This window comes from Moschus berezovskii, chromosome 27 (assembly GCF_049115385.1).
Source record: "Moschus berezovskii isolate FMDL1 chromosome 27, NW_MosBer_1.0, whole genome shotgun sequence".
Lineage (NCBI taxonomy): Eukaryota > Metazoa > Chordata > Mammalia > Artiodactyla > Moschidae > Moschus > Moschus berezovskii.
This window is the reverse complement of record NC_142486.1, coordinates 5,054,437-5,073,021: the sequence shown is the minus strand read 5'-3', so window position 1 is coordinate 5,073,021 and position 18,585 is coordinate 5,054,437. Positions and strand designations below refer to the sequence as shown.

The following is an 18,585-nucleotide window of genomic DNA, read 5'->3' as shown; positions in this document are numbered from 1 at the left end:
TAATAACTTTTTTTTAAAATTGAGGTACAGTTGACTTATAATAGTAGTTTCAGGTGTACACAGGATGCTTGAAACTCAACAATAAGAAAACAGCCCACCCACTCAATTAAGAAATAGGGAGACAACCTGAACAGACCTCTCACCAGAGAAGATATACAGATGACCAAAATCATATGAAATGATGCTCCACAACATATGTCAACAGGGCAGTGCAAATTAAAACAATGATGTGATACTGCTGCACACCTATTAGAAGGGCCAAAATCCAAAATACTGACAACATCAAATGCTGGCGAGAACGTGGAGAAATAGGAACTGCCATTCACTGCTGGTGGGAGTGCCAAATGGTACAGTCCCTTTGGAGTACAGTTTGGCAGGTTTTCCAACACTAAACATATCCTTGCCACATGATCCAGGAGTTATGCTCTTTGGTATTTAACCAAAGGGGATGAAAACTTAGTCCACAGCAAAGACCTGCACATGGATATGATGAAATAAAATTATTTTTGAGACGGGACAAGAAAATTTTTAAACATGAATTCTCTTTGCCCGTTTGAGCCCCTTGCCCTCTCCCCTTTAGTGAGCATGGTGCATTTTGCATTACATATTAACTCGATCCCCTTAGAAGACACAGGAATGCCTCCTTGCCAGAATAAAAGGCAATTTCCCCCTGGCGCCAGCAAGGTAACTCCTTAGGAGATAACATTCCTTTCCCAACCCTGTAAGGGGTCACAGGAACCCACTACTGGCCTTGTGGGACAATGACACTATCAATATGTTACTCTCAAAAACTTATATAACTGTGCCTTGACCTCTGAAATGTGGAACAGTCCTTATAGCTTTCTGAAAGAATGTCTCCTGGGGTTATAATCCTCAGGTTGGCTCAAAACTGTTCATTTCTTTGTTAGATTGATGTGCTGATTAATTCTTTTGTTGGTAGATGTTTATTGAAGTTTTATTCATAATTGCCAAAACTTGAGAAAGCAACTCTAGTCCATCCAGACAGTGGAATATTATTCAGTACTAAAAGGGAATGAAAACCACTACAATATTGTAAAGTAGTCAGCCTCCAATGAAAATAAATAAGTTAATGAAAAAAGATAAAATGAATTGCCAAGTCATGAAAAGACAAGGAGGAGCCTTAACTGCATACTAAGTGAAAGAAGTCGATCTGAATAGGCTACATACTGTATAATTCCAACCATATGATATTCTGAAAAAGACAAAACCAGGGAGGTTGTTTAAAAGATCAGTGATTGCCAGGAATTTGGAGGAAAGGATGAATAAGCAAAACAACTTTCGGGGCGGTGAAACTATTCTGTGTGATACTACGTTCGTGGATATATCAAACTCTGCAGGATGTACAGCACTGGCAGTGAACCGTCAGGTCAGCTATGGACTTGGGGTGCTGATGGTGCATCAGCGTGGCTTCCCTGACTGTCACAAAGATGGCACTCTGGTGAGGGATACTAATAGTTGGGAAGGCTGTGCACTGGTCAGGGAGAATAAGGGAAGTCTCCCTCCTTCCCACTTAATTATGCTGTGAACCTAAAACTGCTCTCAATAAAGTCTACTTTGAAAATACAGTTCAGGGCGGTATATGTCAAAGGCAGGAAGTCCTTTAGACGTTCAGAGGAAGGAGAAATCGCTGTTGGCCTAACAGGGAACGGTAAGATTTGAGCTGTAACTGAAAGAAGGATAGAACTGCAGTGACTGAACGGTGTTTCCACGTGTGCAAGCTTGACTAAGTTCCTCCTCAGACCCTGAGTTTCTTCCCGGGGTTTGTGGAAGGCTTTCTGGAGGTTGCATAGGTGAAGTGCTTGGGACAGAGTCGAGCAGGAGATAAGGAGAGCTCTCAACAGATACTGACCGAACACCTACTCTGTGGGTTAAAGATAATTATTATTTTTATTGAAGTATAGTTGATTTACAGTGTTTCAGGTATAGGGCAGAGTGATTCAGATTCTTTTACATTATAGGTTATTACAAGATATTGACTATCTAGTTCTCCTTATATGTAGTAGTGTTTATCTGTTAATCCCAAATTCCAAATTAATCCCTCTCCCCACTTTCCCTTTTGTTAACTGTAAGTTTGTTTTCTATGTCTCTGAGTCTGTTTCTGTTTTATAAATAAGTTCGTTTGTATCATTTTTTAAGATTCCACATGTAAGTGATAGCATATGATATTTGTCTGACATCCCTTAGTATGTTAATCTCTAGATTCATCATCCATGTTGCTGCAAATGGCCTTATTTTATTTTTTCTGGCTGAGTACTATTCCATTGTACCTATATATATGTGTGTGTGTGTGTGACACACACCACCTCTTTATCCATTTATCTATTGATGTACATTTAGGTCGCTTCCATGTCTTGGCTATTGTAAATCATGTACTATTGTTGGACCCACATTCTAGCTCAAAAAAAAAACCCCAACAAAACCTGCTTAACTATCACAGAAAGAGGTCAGCATCCACCAGGAAGAAAGGCCCAGTGGTAAAAACTGCTATGTTGTGGTCTGGGAACGGTTAAGTAAACCATACTTGGGTGATAAAGCTGGTTAAGTAGATCAAGAGAAATTTTATTTTGTGTTTTGAACTCCAAAGGGGGCAGTCTGTAGACGGTAGAGATCCTTGAGATATTATCAAAAAGGATTTTGATAATGTTTTAAGAATAATTTGAGTTTAAATTAACATAGGAAGCAGGGATTTCAGTTGGGACTCTTCCAATAATTTTGAAATCATTGTAGCAGTCTTTAGCTGGTTTGTTTAATGGGCAGGTCATTTGTCCATGTAAAATGGACTTGATCAACATTATAAAAGTAAACAGAAGTTTTTTTCTTTCCTTAGTTTAATATCATGGCATTCAAACTTCGCTTCAGATGATTTAACTAACTTGTAAATAAATCATCAGTCTTAAACAGTCTTTTTGACATTGGCCTGGGGAAATGAACCCTATAGTCTTCCCTGTAGAGATGAACTCCTTTCGTCTTGTACTTTTTCATGTATCTACTCAATGGGGTTCTCTCTTTCTTTCTGTTTAGTAACACCTTGATTGAAGTAGAATTCATGTATTATAAAGTCCACTCATTTTTACTGTATCATTCAGTGGTTTTTAGTATGTTCACAGAACTATGTAGCCACCACTACAATTGCAGAACTTTTATCACCTCGAAAATAAACCCTGTACCCCTTAGCTGTCATCCCTGGGTCCCCTCATTTCAACCTCCTTTGTAACCATTAATCTACTGAAAAAGAGAATTGAAAACAATTCCTTTTAAAATAGCATCAAATATTTGAAAACCATAAAACATTGAAAGAAACTGAAGCCCTGAGTAAGTGGAAAGACATCCGTGCTTATGAACTGGATGCAACTGCACGTGTAGCAGTTCAGTTCAGTCGCTCAGTCGTGTCCGACTCTTTGCGACCCCATGGACTGCAGCACGCCAGGCTTCCCTGTAGCAGAGAGCCAGTCAACATCTCAGGAGGCTTTATTTGGGGAATTTACAGAGTTTGATCTTCAGATTCATATGGAAATGCAAGAGATCTAGAATAACCAAAACAATCTTAAAAAAAACAAGAACAAAATTGGAGATTCACACTTCCCGATTTCAAAACTTACTATTAATACCAAGCCATGTTAGTCATTACAGACTGTCAAGGACAGAAGGATAGAAGGATATAGATCAGTGGAACAGAACTGAGAGTCAGGAATAAATCCTCATGTCTTCATTCAGTTGGTTTTCAGCAGAGATGTTGAGGCAAATAGAAGGGGAAAAAGGGCTCTTTGTGTCTCATGGCGCTGGTACAGATCCAAACACTCGGAGGTGAGGATGCAGAGAAACTGGAACTGTCGCTCACTGCTGGGAGAGTGCAAAACTGGGCAGCCACTGGGAAGGCAGCTCCTCAAAGTGTTAAACAGAGTTCCCATACGATCCACTAAGTCCACTCCTAGGCGGATACCCAAGAGAAGTGTTTCTGCATAAAACCGTGTTACATGAATATTCATGCATCATGCACAGTAGCCCAGATGTGGGAACAACTGAAATGTCTATTTTCTGGTGAGTGGATTAAATGAAGTATGATATATTCATATAACTGAGTCTTATTTGGCAACAAAAAGGAATAAAGTATTGACACTTGCTACACTGTGAACGAACCTTGAAATCATTATGCTCAATGAAAGAAACCAGTCATAAAAGGCCACATATTGCATGACCCTGTATGTGAAGAGTCCACTGTAGGCAAACATCAATACAAATATAAACAGACAGAAGGTAGATTAGTGGTTGCCAGAGGTGAGGACAGGAGTGAAGGGGTGTGTAACCACTAATGGTACAAGGTTTCTTTGAAAGATTACGAAAATGCTGTGAAATTAAATGGTGGTGATGGTTGTACAACTCTGAATATATTAAAAACCACTGAAATGTATTCATACTTTAAAAGCAAGAGTTTTATGGTTTGTCAATTATATCTCAGCAAGTTGTTATATTTTAAAATGTTTGCTTAATGAGATACCACTGCTTTACAATTTTTTTTTTCATTTTCTAGTTAGAAGTAGGATCTAGCAGAGTTAGTTCCCTTTTTATTTTTTTTAAGTCATATTTGTTTGCTTTTACAAAAATATGTGTTTCTCTAGAGTATTCTGGCTTCCTTATGTTGTATGTCAGCTTGTCACCGTAATTATACCTTTTGGAAACTGTATCAGGGTACGCGCAGTAGAGAGCTTGGGCTCTGGAGTCGGTCAGATACAAGGAAGAAATTTACAGGTTCCATGGTCTTGGGCAAGGATTGAATCTCACCTCATCTTGGCCTCCTTATTGGTTGTGTTGAATAAGATATAACCTGTAAAGTGCTATTGATAGTGTTTGGCACAGAGTAAGCTCAATAAATATTAGCGATTGTTACTGTTAGTTTAGTTGGTCATTATTCGATCTCCCTCTCAATGTATCTGCCCTTACTCACTGCATCTATAATTGTTCTACCACACAAACTTATGTATATGTGCATTTCTGTTAATTACATGCCTAAGGGTGGAATGGCGGGGCCACGATTTTTAAAAAAATTTAAAATGATCTTATGAATTCAATATTGGCCACATAGACTGAAAATTTTTAAGGTGGTGACAAATGGTTTCATTCCTAACACTCAGTTGTCTTAATGAAGGAGCATAATCTAGTGAGCTCTGTGCGTTTCATTCATGGATAAATCAAGTTCTTATCTCCAAAACTGACTTGCCAAGGTCACCTTGAGCAAGTTGTTCAATCTCCTTTTCTTCTATTTTTCTTGACTAAATTGAGCATAATAATTTTACTCCTACTAATGCTGTGATGTGAATAGTGATTAGCTCCATAATTATAGACAATTTTGTGATAAAACTATGCCAAATAATACCTTTGCTGCTGCTGCTGCTAAGTCACATCAGTCGTGTCCAACTCTGTGTGACCCCATAGACGGAAGCCCACCAGGCTCCCCCGTCCCTGGGATTCTCCAGGCAAGTACACTGGAGTGGGTTGCCATTTCCTTCTCCAATGTGTGAAAGTGAAGTCGCTCAGTCGTGTCCGACCCTTAGCGACCCCACGGACTGCAGCCTACCAGGCTCCTCCATCCATGGGATTTTCTAGGCAAGAGTACTGGAGTGGCTTGTCATTGCTTCATTGCTATAGAAAGTATTACTGTAAAATGATAAATAGGAAAGAAACGTTAAGGGACTTTGAGAAGATTATGCACTATGGCTTTTTCTTAGCCATTTGTGGGGATATTTGCTAAAACTTGGTCTCCCCTTGCAGTTTTCTGTTGACCTTTCTATGCATCAAATTAATAAAGCCTCATATGTCAACTCAGTAACTGAAAGAAAACACAGACAGAACTTTCTCTGGCTATTATTACTTTTTCCTTGTCTATTTATTTTAGGTCTGGACTGATGATGAGGTTGTAGGAGAGCTTGCTTAATTCTAGCTTTCTTCCCACAGCATTCCTTCATTTCCCTTTTACCCTCAGCAGTTACCACCTTGTTTAAAATGACTTAGCCAGTGGAGCACAGTTTCCTTTTATCTTAGTTCTTCAGAAGTCAACTGGGTGGGGATGTTTGGCCTTATGGGAGGTTCTCCTCCTTATTAACTCTGGATTATCTCCTGTCTGTGGAGTTCATTCACTTTCCTTCTAAGGTGGCAATCAAATATAATTTACCTAATGACAAGCTTTTTGGGGTTAAAATTAATTTCCTTCTGGATAAAGTTGAGTTTTCTTGGAGAATCCCAGGGACGGGGGAGCCTGGTGGGCTGCCGCCTATGGGGTCACACAGGGTCGGACACGACTGAAGCGACTTAGCAGCAGCAGCAGCAGCAACCTGAGGAAAATAGTCTAAGCTTAGGAAGTCAATTTTAAGCAACCGTTTAAAAGGAAAAAAAAAAAATTTACCTGACTTGCCTTAAAAGTCAAACCCTCAGGCCTGAGAAGTACCCAGCACAAACACCTTCTTTTGGTTTGTTTAGTTCTTCATAGCATTCTGAACTTGGAACAGGACTTGGCCTCTGGTGGGGTCATCAGTGGATGCTTGTTAAATGGATAAACAGAGGCATTGCCCAGAGCAGCAGCATTTACCGTGGCTTTTGTTGGTCAAGTTGTGTTATCTTGTTAAGCCCCCGTTTTCTCATTAGGAAAATAAACATGATAGTAACTGGCTCATGGGATTGTGGTGCTGGATAAGCCTGGCCAGACTTGTCAGACACTTAGGGTTGGCCAGGCGTGTCAGACACTTAGGGTAGTGCCTTGTAAGCATCTGATACATTTTAGCTGCTGTTATTAGGTCTGTGAAAGGGAATTAGATTGTATTTGGAACGTTTCACAAAACAATGACAAAGTTTCCAAACCTCCCACTGTGATTCCATTGATAGATTTCATCGAGTGTTTTGGCAGAGGCACTGGTCAGATGGTTGCCGGGGAGACAGTCTGCTTTCCAGGGTGGTTTTTGGAAACACCAGTAGCAAACTGCTCCTTAGTTCCTGGTTATAAAATCACTAGGAGCTTTTTAGGAGATGAGATACTAGACATCCGGGCTGAAGTTTTGGAGTTTTATTTTATTTTTTTAAGTTTTGAAGTTTAGTAAACGTTGTCACCACGTTATGGCTCTTGAATAAGGACGCTTGAAAACAAAAAGAAACATGCAGGCAGACAACATTGATACTAATAATTAACTGATCGATGAGGTGATTAAGTTTGGAATGTAACTTTAATTATTTAGATAAAACATTCTCTAATGAAAATGTAAATTTTCCTAAGCTCTTCGCAAGGGAAAATGCTTCTATCTAGAAAATTCCCCTGGTTCTTCTTGCTGTCTTAGTCCCACTCCAAAATGTTGAAAAACATCTCATTTACTTTATTTAAGACAAATATGATCTGGAGATAGTGACAGAGACCTTTACTGAACTGTTTTGCTTATCTTCCAAGGCAAAGGTGCATAGCCTGTAATACTTGAGGGAGAAAAAATGTCAAACCAACCATAGCTTTGGAAATTGCTTCCTGTGAGGCCTTTCTCCTCCACCGAGGAAGTCATCCTCCTGTATGTTCTGTGGGAAAATCCAGGTGTCAAGGAAAGCAATGTTTTAAGATTAAAATTAAAAAATGTCTTAAAAATTTAAATTTAAAAAAATTGCAAAATACCCCTCAGTTACAGATTTTCTTTGAATGTAATGGCTTCATTGGTCCATGGCAATCATCCCTTAGATGTAAAAAAAAAAAAAAAAAGACTGCTCATGAAGGAGGGCTTTGTGCAAATATTGTGAAAGTCACTTAGATGTGTCCGACTCTTTGTGACCCTATGGACTATACAGTCCATGGAATTTTCCAGGTCAGAATACTGGAGTGGGTTGCCATTCCCTTCTCCAGGGGATCGTCCCAACACAGGGGTCGAACCCAGGTCTCCCGCATTGCAGGCAGATTCTTTACCAGCCGAGCCACAAGGGAAGCCCCAGAGACAATCGGGGTTACTCTTCCAGTGTTCCGTGTTGTGCTTAGTTACTTAGTCGTGTCCGACTCTTTGGGACCCCATGGGCTGTAGCCCGCCATGCTCCTCTGTCCATGGGGCTTCTCCAGGCCAGAATACTGGAGTGGGTAGCCTGTCCCTTCTCCAGGGGATCTTCCCAACCCAGGAATCAAACTGGGGTCTCGTGCATTGCAAGTGGATTCTTTACAGCCTGAGCCACCGGGGAAGCCCAAACATAATGAAAAGTCCCAGATGCCCTCTGGACTTTGTTGTTGTTGTGTAGTTGCTAAATCGTGTCTGACTCTTGTGTGACCCCTGGACTTCGTTACTTGTTTTTTTAACATGAACTGTGTTTCTCCCTCACTGTCATACAACCTCTGGCTTGGAACTGCAGGCAAACATTTTTATCCATAGTGCCAACCAAGCGACACTAATGAAACCTTAAGAAATAGCATAAACTCCTTCCGAGGAACATGATCTTTCAGAGAGTGGGTGAATCCACAAATAGTATTTTGGGGACCCTACGCGTCCATCAGGGAGCTGGTAGAGAAGCTTGACTTACTAATTGAATGTTAGCAAAATACTTCTTTCCCATGTATTTTCCGAAGCTAAGTGAACATTATGTAGTTTGTTCTTTCTTTACCCCCCAAATTAGGAAACTATGGCATATGATTAGGAGATTACTGGATTGAGACATGATTTGTCCGCAGCAGAGGGCACTTCAGAGTTGAAGAGAACACACGGTAGTATGCTCTGAAAAAATCAGCTGCTTTTTCTCTGAAGAGTAAATGTCTCTTTTGCTCATTGTTGTAGTTCCAGAATCTTACTTAAAATTGGTGCATATCTTTAAAATGAGTGGTAGATCCAGACAGAGTGGGATTTTAAGTGAGATAAGTTATCTCTTATCTCATAGTTGGACAAACAGAATTCTACCACAGGATTACAAAATTTTTCTACTAGGAGAGATCAAATGCCATTAACTAAACTAGATTCATAGTGACCATAAATGATCTTTGTACAAAATCGAGGCAAAATTCTCTTTGTGCTGATGATATTGAAACCCTCGCCACTTTTTGAGGTAACCAAATTCCACTGGAATGAGCCTTAAATTAAAACATTGCTGCCATTCCATGCTCCCAAAGCCGGGGGCCTGGGTTCAATCCCTGGTCAGCGAACAAGATCCTGCATGCCGCAGCTAAGAACTAGCACAGCCAAGTAAATAAATAAATACATTTTAAAAAAATTACTAGTCTTGTGCAGAAGAACAAGGATTAATTTTTTTGAGATGTTATCAGAATTCTTCCAGTCAGAAGCAATCCAGCATCAGCACCTTGGAAAAACAAGGAGGTGGAAGGAAACAGTACATCACAGGCTCATTTGAAGAGCATTGAAAAAGATGGCAGATTTAGAATTATTATAAGACAAGTAATCACTCCTATACCCAAATAACTATTAGAAAGTGCAATGAAAAACCATAAAAGAATAGGTATCTTGATGATTTTTTTTAAAAGTGCAATGAAAGGCACCTTCCATTCATCATAGTAACAAAACGCAAGACACGTAAGAGTAGCCCCTATTAGGAATGTGGAAACCGTTTGTGAGTAGGTGAAAATGTTAAAGGCATATAAAGAAGAATTTAATAACTGGATATATATGCTGCTCTCGAGAATGGGAATACTTAATATTGTAAAGCAGTAAGTTCCCCTCAAATTTATTTATGAATTTTTTGAAAACTTGCTCAAAGTAATTCTAAAGTTAAATGGGAAAAAAAGAAGTATGTGAGACCAGCCAGGAAGATGCTATTGCAAAACATAGGATAACGATGAGATTTTTGAGGCCTGCATTTCCTATTTACACATTTGCAAGTTTTCATTTTTTGTAAGTACTTTTGTCCTTACTTTTAGAGAAACAAGAAATGAAGCACTAACCAGAGCTGTAATAAATTATGATCCAGCCACAAAAAAGACTGAAGAGTTTGTGTGTGTGTGTGTCCATTGAAAGGAAGGGTGCAAAGATTATACTGAAGAGGAAATGTATATTTTTGTATAGTTGGTGGTATTTTTGTATTATCAGGAGATACGGTAAACAACTGTATGCCAATAAATCTGTAACTTAAGTGAAATAGACAAATTTCTAGAAAGACACCAACTACCAAGGCTGATTTGAGGAGTGGAAAATGTGAATAGACTTGTGAAGAGATTATGGATTAGTGACTGGAAACACTTTCTACAAAGAAAAGCCCTGGCCTGGCTGGCTTAGAGAACACATTAAAAGTCTCCGTAACCAGGTGGCCTTCACCGCAGAATGCAGCGTTGGTTTCAATTCATGTCAAACAGCATTATCACTAGGTGCAGGGCAAACGGCGATCGGTCATCCCCGCAGGTACAGAAAAAGACGCAGACCTGGGGGACAGGTTTGAGGACACAGTGGAAAGGAGGGGGCGGGCCGCATGGAGAGAGCAGCCTGGAAACATACATGTTACCGTGCGTGAAACAGATGGCCAGTGGGAATGTTCTGTGTGACTCGGAGCTCAGCCTGGAGGGGCGGGAGGGAGGTTCTAGAGGGAGGGGACACATGTGTACCTATGGCTGAATCATGCTGATGTGTGGCAGAAACTAATACAATACTGTAGAGCAATTACCCTCCAATTAAAAAAGTAAAAAAAAAAACAATGTTAAGAAGCCAGTCACGAAATACCACATGTTCTATGATTCCATTTATGTGAACTGTCCATTCTAGGCACATCCAGAGACGTAAAGTAGATTAGCGGTGGCTGTGACTGGTGGGGTTTGCGGTTAATAATGAGTGACTGCTAATAGATGCAGGATTTCTTTTATGGGATGATGGAAGTGTTCTAAATTGATGTGCTGATGGTTATATAGCTCAGTGAGTATATTAAAAACCAATAAATTATACACTTCGCTTGGATGAACGATATAGTATAGGAATTTTATCTTGATAAAGTTGTTATATAAAATATACTAAAAGTTTGCAGAACAGTATATGATGAATTTCCTGTAGTTGAAACAGTCGCTAAACCTACGACCTATACATTGCCTTAGTAGTGATCTTGTGTGCTCAGTCACTTCATTTGTGTCTGACTTTTTGCGACCCTGTGGACTGTAGCCCAACAGGCTCCTCTGTATATTTTTGTCAAATAAGGTCACAGTATAATACTGTATTCTTAAAAATTGGGAGGCTATGTATGCATAATACATTGGTGTATTTTCCCTTCATGTCATAGTTTAATCATGTAATGGATCTGGTGGCAAAATTTCTTCCAGCTGTATACATAACTGTTGTTGTTCCTTTGCTCAGTCGTGTCTGACTCTTTGTGACCCCGTGGACTGCAGCATGCCAGGCTTCCCTGTCCATCACCAATTCCCAGAGCTTGCTCAAACTCATGTCCATTGAGTCGGTAATGCCATCCAACCATCTCATCCTCTGTTGTCCCCTTCTCCTCCTGCCTTCAATTTTCCCCAATATCTGGGTCTTTTCTAATGAGTTGGCATCAGGTGACCAAAGTATTGGAGTTTCAACTTCAGCATCAGTCCCTCCAATGAATATTCAGGACTGATTTCCTTTAGGATTGACTGGTTTGATCTCCTTGCTGCCCAAGAGTCTTTTCCAGCACCACAGCTCAAAAGCATCAATTCTTTGGCTTTCAGCCTTCTTTTTAGTCCAACTCTCACATCCATACATAACTACTGGAAAAACCACAGCTTTGACTAGACGGACCTTTGTCGGCAAAGTAATGTCTCTGCTTTTTAATATGCTGTCTGGGTTTGTCATAGCTTTTCTTCCAAGGAGCAAGTGTCTTTTAATTTCATGGCTGCAGTCACCATCTGTAGTGATTTCGGAGCCCAAGAAAATAAAATCTATTACTGTTTCCATTGTTTCCCCATCTATTTGCCATGAAGTGATGGGACCGGATGCCATGATCTTTGTCTTTTGAATGTTGAGTTTTAAGCCAACTTTTTCACTTTCCTCTTTGACCTTCATCAAGAGGCTCTTTAGTCCTTCTTCACTTTCTGCCATAAGGGTGGTGTCATCTGCATATCTGAGGTTATTGAGATTTCTCCTGGCAGTCTTGATTCTAGCTTGTGCTTCATCCAGCCCGGCATTTCTTATGATGTATTCTGCATATAAGTTAAATAAGCAGGGTGATAGTATACAGCCTGGATGTACTCCTTCCCAATTTGGAACCAGTCTGTTGTTCCTTGTCAGGTTCTAACTGTTGCTTCTTGATCTGCATACAGGTTTCTCAGAAGGCAGGTAAGGTGGTATAATATATTGTGTATTTTCCCTTTATATAGTAGCTTTAATCATGTAACGGATCTAGTGACAAAATTTCTTACCCACCTCATTAATAAAATTGTAACAATGGCATCTATCGCATTCTTTCTATATACCAACATTGTGCTAAATTCTTAGCATGCATTTTATCATTTGCTTTTCACAACATTTGATGATGGCCCCATATTTTCTGTCATTCTCCCGTTCTGTTCTCCAGCATACCAGAGCTTACGTTTATAAGATTGTGTTACTTAGTCAAATATCAAAGATGCATGGCTTCTCATGAGCAGGTGCTCTGAAGATACAGACTGTAGGTCTTCATTTCAGCTGGTGTTAATGTGATCCTGGAAGTTTTAAGAACACATGGATAAATCCACACATGTATGTTTAAGAAAGATTTTTAAGTTTAAACCATTTTGCATTTGTTACAGTTGATTTCTAACTGAAGGAGAAAACACTTTCTAGTTACTTGTCAGTTTTTTGTTTAATGTAAAACTTAATTTGAAATACAATCAATGGCAAAGATAATTTTGAGTTTTTTTTTTTTTCCCCACTGCAAATATAGGCTAGCGCCTCAGCCAGTTTGGGCCACTATAGCAAAATACCATCGGCTGGCGGCTTACGCAGCAAACATTTATTTCCCATAGGAGGCTGGAAAAGCCCAAAGGCCCTCTTCCTGGCTGGTAGACGGCACCTCGCGCATCCTCACGTGGAGAGCCGAGGGAGGGCATGTGCTGTGGGCCCTTCTTTATAGAGGCAGGACCCCCCATCGTGACAGCCCCACCCCCATGGCCTCAGCTAACCCCAGCACTTCCTGAGGACCCCACCTGTAGATACCTTCACATCAGGGCCTGGACCTTCAACATATGAATTCTGGGTGGGATACAGTTCTGTCCATAGCAAGTAACTATGGTGCAAATCTTGTCCATAAACGCTGACCCTTGCCTTTTTTTGTTTTGTTTTTAGTATTATGTGCCAAGAACCTCGCAAAGAAGGACTTCTTCAGTAAGTAGACACCCATGTTTGCTCTCCTACACTGTTAATATTCTTCACGTATTTCTGAAATTTAAAACTGTTTTAAAAAACACTGGGTGTATTCTCCTAAAAAAAGTATAGAAACCCACGGTTTGACAAACTTCATCTCCCAGTTGACTACGGCACAGAGGCTCCTTAGCTCCAAGGCACAGAATTTATAACTTAAGAAAAACTCTCTCTCGTTTCCTATTCTGGCCACACCCTGTTTTCTCTGCCTTTCCATCCGTTAATATATTGCTTTCTGCTGAAGTGTTCTCCGCTCAACTACAGATGAGACATTTTTCTATAAAGCGTCTTGAGTTTCCGTAAAACTGATAGTCAAATTTGATAAATTAAATCACACTTGAAAAGTCTTGTAATGAAAGGAACTGTAAAAATAAAAATAATAAATGGAGACTCATTTTCTTATGAAAAGGAATCGCTTCTGAAGAAGCCCACCTACTGTAAAGTAGGTGCCTACAGCAGGAAAATTTTCACACTCTTTCTGATCCTCACCAGAATGCTGCTCAGTTCCTAAGCGGCATTATTCACACTCTCAGGTGAAGAAACTGAGGTTCACGGGCTTTATTCAAGGAGCTGAGAAGGTGCAAAGGGATGGAGCCCATCCAGGTCTGTCACTCAGACCCGGCCACCTCTCTGATCTTATAAATCTGGCTGATCACACTCCAGTATTTAAGAACCTACCTCATGAAAATTTGGTGAATGCTGCTTCCAGAGATAAAATGGACAGAGACCAGCAAACACAATGTCTAGGTATTGTTTTTAGAAAGTACAAATGCATTTATTTGTAGACACTTTTTCTTCCATTCAGCTAGTCGTGATCTTCAGAAATGGAAATCTGAATTTAAGCCTGTTTTTAGAGTTTCATTTCTAGTGTCTAAAAATCTGAGGAGGATGTCATCCTGGGTTGCTTTTCTTAGAAAGCTTAATGGAAATAACTTATTTTGCTGATTGAAACTAACCTTAAATTTGAGAGTGAAATATGCCAGGGTAGTTAGGTGATCTTGAAGGCGCCCTTTGCCTGCGGGACCATGCTCCGTGCCACATCAATAGATCTGTCGTCTCATCCAGTGTGGCTGTCCCCTTTCCTCCAGGGCTCCCTGACCCTTTTGCAAAGATTGTCGTGGACGGATCTGGGCAGTGCCACTCGACGGACACGGTGAAGAACACTCTGGACCCAAAGTGGAACCAGCACTATGATCTGTGAGTTGAAATCCTACAAGGCACTTGGGAATGACAGGGGAGCAAGCGGCTAGCTTGTAAGAGAAGCATTGTTTTAAAAAAGGGATCACCAGCTTCTTTCTGGTAACAAACGTGGACGGCCAAAGACATAGTGCCTACGTTTAGAATTCATATACTTGGAAGTTCCTGCATTTGATGTTTTCATACATTTTTTATGGTTTGCTTCTGTAACTGTGATCTTCAAACATTCAGTCTCCTGGCCCTCTCTAACAGGAAAAAGGGGCTACAGTTCAGGTCCTCTATATGCTACTGTTTTTTCAGCAAAACCATGAGCATAGTTGTAAAATGCATTATTTGAAATGCATTATTATACATATTTATTATGTTGTTTTTGTTGTTTAGTCATGACTTGAGACTCCATGAACTGTAGCCTTCCAGCTCCTCCACGTCCATGGGATTTCCTAGGCAACAATACTGGAGTGGGTTTCCATTTCCTTCTGCACGTATTTATTATACCAATATTTTATACACACACACACATATATGTTGATTTTAAAAATTTTGCTTAGATGGCAAAGAATCTGCCTGTAATGCGGGAGACCCAGGTTTGATCCCTGGGTCAGGAACATTCTCTGGAGAAGGAAATGGCTACCCACTCCAGTATTCTTGCCTGAAGAATTCCATGGGCAAAGGAGCCTGGCTGACTATAGTCCATGGGGTCACAAAAAGTTGGACACGACTGAGCAACTAACACACACATATTTTTTGCAAGAGCAAATAAAGTTTGCTCTGAGTGAATGTATATAAGCCCACACGCCATCCGACAACTCCTTATACCCATTGGTTAACGTGGATTGAACTTTGAAAATCACTATTTTACATTCACCTCTGTTTTCATGCCCTTGCTAAGAAATTTTTGTCAGGTAACGCTGAATGACTACTGGTTTGTTTTACTACCATAGATTGTGCTGGGTTTGAGGGGGTTTTTAGTAGCTGGTTCCTGAGGCCCATTTTCAATTACACTGTGGCACCAGAGGTGGTCTGGAAAGCAGTTGTCAGTCCAAGTCCTGGAAGCCCCCTCGTGGCTGACCTGCCCTGAGAGGAAGGGGGTTTCCTGTCCAAGCTCTGCTCTTTCGTGTGCTTTGGGTGGATGGAGGGTTTGTAAGGAGTCTTTTGTTGCAGACTGGTTATTCTCTATGAAGCCTAATTGGTGGGAGCTTATGAATCCTGCCATTATCTTTGCGACTATGAAGATCTAGTAAATCCCTGTTATAAGATTATCATCAGCATGTAGTTATCTCCATGTGCTTCTCACATAATCAGCTGTAGCCCTTTTGCCACCCATTGAAGTTGGTAGCCAGGCAGTCATCAAGTGCCTGTACTTGTGGAGATAGAGCCAACGTTATTTTCAGAGAATTCTTCTGGACTAAGTCAGTCAGATAGAATCTCAATGGGCTGTTGTAATATAGAAATGCAATTAAAGATGAATTTGTACTTTGGTTTCAGATATGTTGGAAAAACGGATTCTATAACCATCAGCGTGTGGAACCACAAGAAGATTCACAAGAAGCAGGGAGCCGGCTTCCTGGGGTGTGTGCGGCTGCTCTCCAACGCCATCAGCAGATTAAAAGATACTGGCTGTAAGAACCCAACGCTTGTCTGCCTCTTATGCACTGAGGAAGGCTTATGAGCCATCATTTTGTTTACTATTATTTTTGAATGCTGAATACAGAATTCCTGCCCTCCTCCCTAGTTCCCATTCCCCAGGTTAAGTTTTGAATTGTTTGTTTGCAGACCAGCGTTTGGATCTGTGCAAACTAAACCCCTCAGATACTGATGCAGTTCGTGGCCAAATAGTGGGTAAGAACTTTCTCATCTCTAAAGAGATAACTTTTACAGAACTTAACATCCAGCTGTTCATCACTGAGAAAACACACAAAGCCACTGACCCATGGTGACATCCATGAAGGATAAGCCACATTTGGGGGCCATCTCTCCAGCACTAAAATGTTTCATCTTGGGTGGTTTTTGTTATTTTATCCGATTCCCTTCATTTAGGCGTTCAAGGTGGAGTTAAAGTGACTAAGGTACAAAAAGATGTAGGCTTGTAATTTTTGATGTAATTTTAGTCCTCACATTTGTCCTGGTATCCAAGCACAGATGATAAACATGGTGGCCACACATGCACGAGCTGAGACATAGTACAGGAAGACCATTATATATGTAGAAGGCAACGGGGTTTCTGAAGACTTCCATGTCTTATGATTTTACAGAATATTAACTTACTTAGAATGAAGAAACAAAACATGCTAATGTTACAAAGTGTTGACTAGACATATTCTGCTGGCAGTTAATTTGTCGGTTAAGCAGTTCATCCTGTTATCCATCCCATTCTTATTAGCATTTCAGAGTAACTCATATATTGACCCTGCATTGCAGGGAATAAAAAAAAAAACAACATAGTATTTCAGTAGCACACAGAATGACTTATGACCCCAAATCTTTTAGGTCTTGTCGTATGTAGAACTTGTTGTTGTTCAGTTGCTGAGTTGTGTCTGACTCTGCGACTTCAAGGACTGCAGCACGCCAGGCTTCCTTGTCCGTCACTATCTTCCAGAGTTTGCTCAAACTCGTGTCCGTTGAGTCGGTGATGCCCTCCCACCATCCATCCTCTGTCGCCCCCTTCTTCTCCTGCCCTCAATCTTTCCCAGCATCAGGGTCTTTTCCAATGGGTCAGCTATGTAGATCTGGCCCAGGATAAATGAACAGTGAGTATCCGTCCTGCGGACTCTCCTGATGACAGAGTTCTCACTCACTGCCTGTCTGTGATGTCTTCTTTTGTTTGTGGAGAGACATGCGGGGGAAAAACCAGGACCTGGAAGCAGCTTCATCAGTGTCTTTGCTGGTTGCATTAGGGACAGAGAGGAGATCCATAGCTGTGTCTAGACCGTGCAGACAGACGGTGCTCTCTGTGTCCTTACCCAGCGCAAATCAGAATCTTTTTAAAAAACAAGATCACTTGGAAACAGTGAATATGGTGTTATTTTCATGGAGAGCGTGGAAAACACGGCACCGCCTTCTGTTCCACGTCCATGGGAAGGGTCCGCGTGGTGTGCAGCCACTGCGGGAAATGTCTCATACTTGACAGCGCAGGCGTGAGTCACGCAAGTGCAGAGACAGTCGCCTCACTGCTTACAGTCATGTCGTATGGAAGTTATGCATCTGTAGTGGCTCACTATATTGCAGTTGTGTAAAATATCCCTGGATTTTAACGCAAGATGTCCTTTTCTTTTCAGTCAGTTTACAGACACGAGACAGGATCGGCGCTGGCGGGTCCGTGGTGGACTGCAGAGGCCTGCTGGAGAGCGAAGGGTGCGTACCCCTGGGCCGCTGGCGCGCGCTGCGGGACAACAACCCTCTCACCTTCTCACTGCGTTGAATACCTGAGGTGCAGGGAGGGACTTTGGAATAAAACTGCGATCCATTTTCCTTGTCTGTAAAGGAAGCTGTTGAGACTAGTAGGGTCGTGCCCCAAAGACTCAGGGTCCAGTTTACAGAGGTTCCCGCTGGCCTGAGAGCATTGGTCAAGAATGATAACTGCAACAGATCAATCCGTGGAGTTCATGACGATACAGAAAGAATAAGTTATAAAAAACCAAACCCCCAAAACTGTCAAGAGCTCTTATTGGTCCCTATCATGACTTTTTGATCCCCAATGACTTAACTCTTAATGCCATTAATAGTTGTTGCCACCATCAGGAAAGATCCTGACATGAACATAGATCTCGGAGGCCCCAGGGATGGGAATGGGCTGCCCAGCCCCAGGGATGATAACAAACCCCACCCAGAAGTGGGGCTCCCTGTAGAGTGTAGCAGACCTAAGCCAGTGTCCTCAGCAAATACACTGCAAGGAGAATAAGGGAATAAAAAGGAAGGAAGAGAACCTGTAAATTTAATAAACAGGATTTAAGAGACCCACCTACTAGATGCAGTGTGTGGATCTATTTGGATCCTGATTAATGAGATAGAGGACTGGAGAAATTTGAATACTGACTGGCATTATAATGACCCATTTTTGGGATCATGCTAA

The 18,585-nt window shown here is 41.0% G+C and overlaps 1 protein-coding gene across 4 annotated transcripts in view; it reads left to right on the top strand.

The window, feature by feature from the left end:
- The window catches only part of SMURF1 (SMAD specific E3 ubiquitin protein ligase 1), a 92,290-nt gene that overhangs the window by 52,792 nt on the left and 20,913 nt on the right, over positions 1–18,585 (top strand). For 3 of the 4 annotated variants that reach the window (XM_088832858.1, XM_055410290.2, XM_055410289.2), the window contains exons 2-6: positions 13,245–13,283; positions 14,408–14,516; positions 16,002–16,135; positions 16,290–16,355; positions 17,792–17,867. In XM_088832858.1, the coding sequence (XP_088688984.1) occupies positions 13,245–13,283; positions 14,408–14,516; positions 16,002–16,135; positions 16,290–16,355; positions 17,792–17,867 (424 nt within the window). The remainder of the gene's footprint in view (positions 1–13,244; positions 13,284–14,407; positions 14,517–16,001; positions 16,136–16,289; positions 16,356–17,791; positions 17,868–18,585) is intronic. The other variant, XM_055410291.2, reaches the window with a different exon arrangement.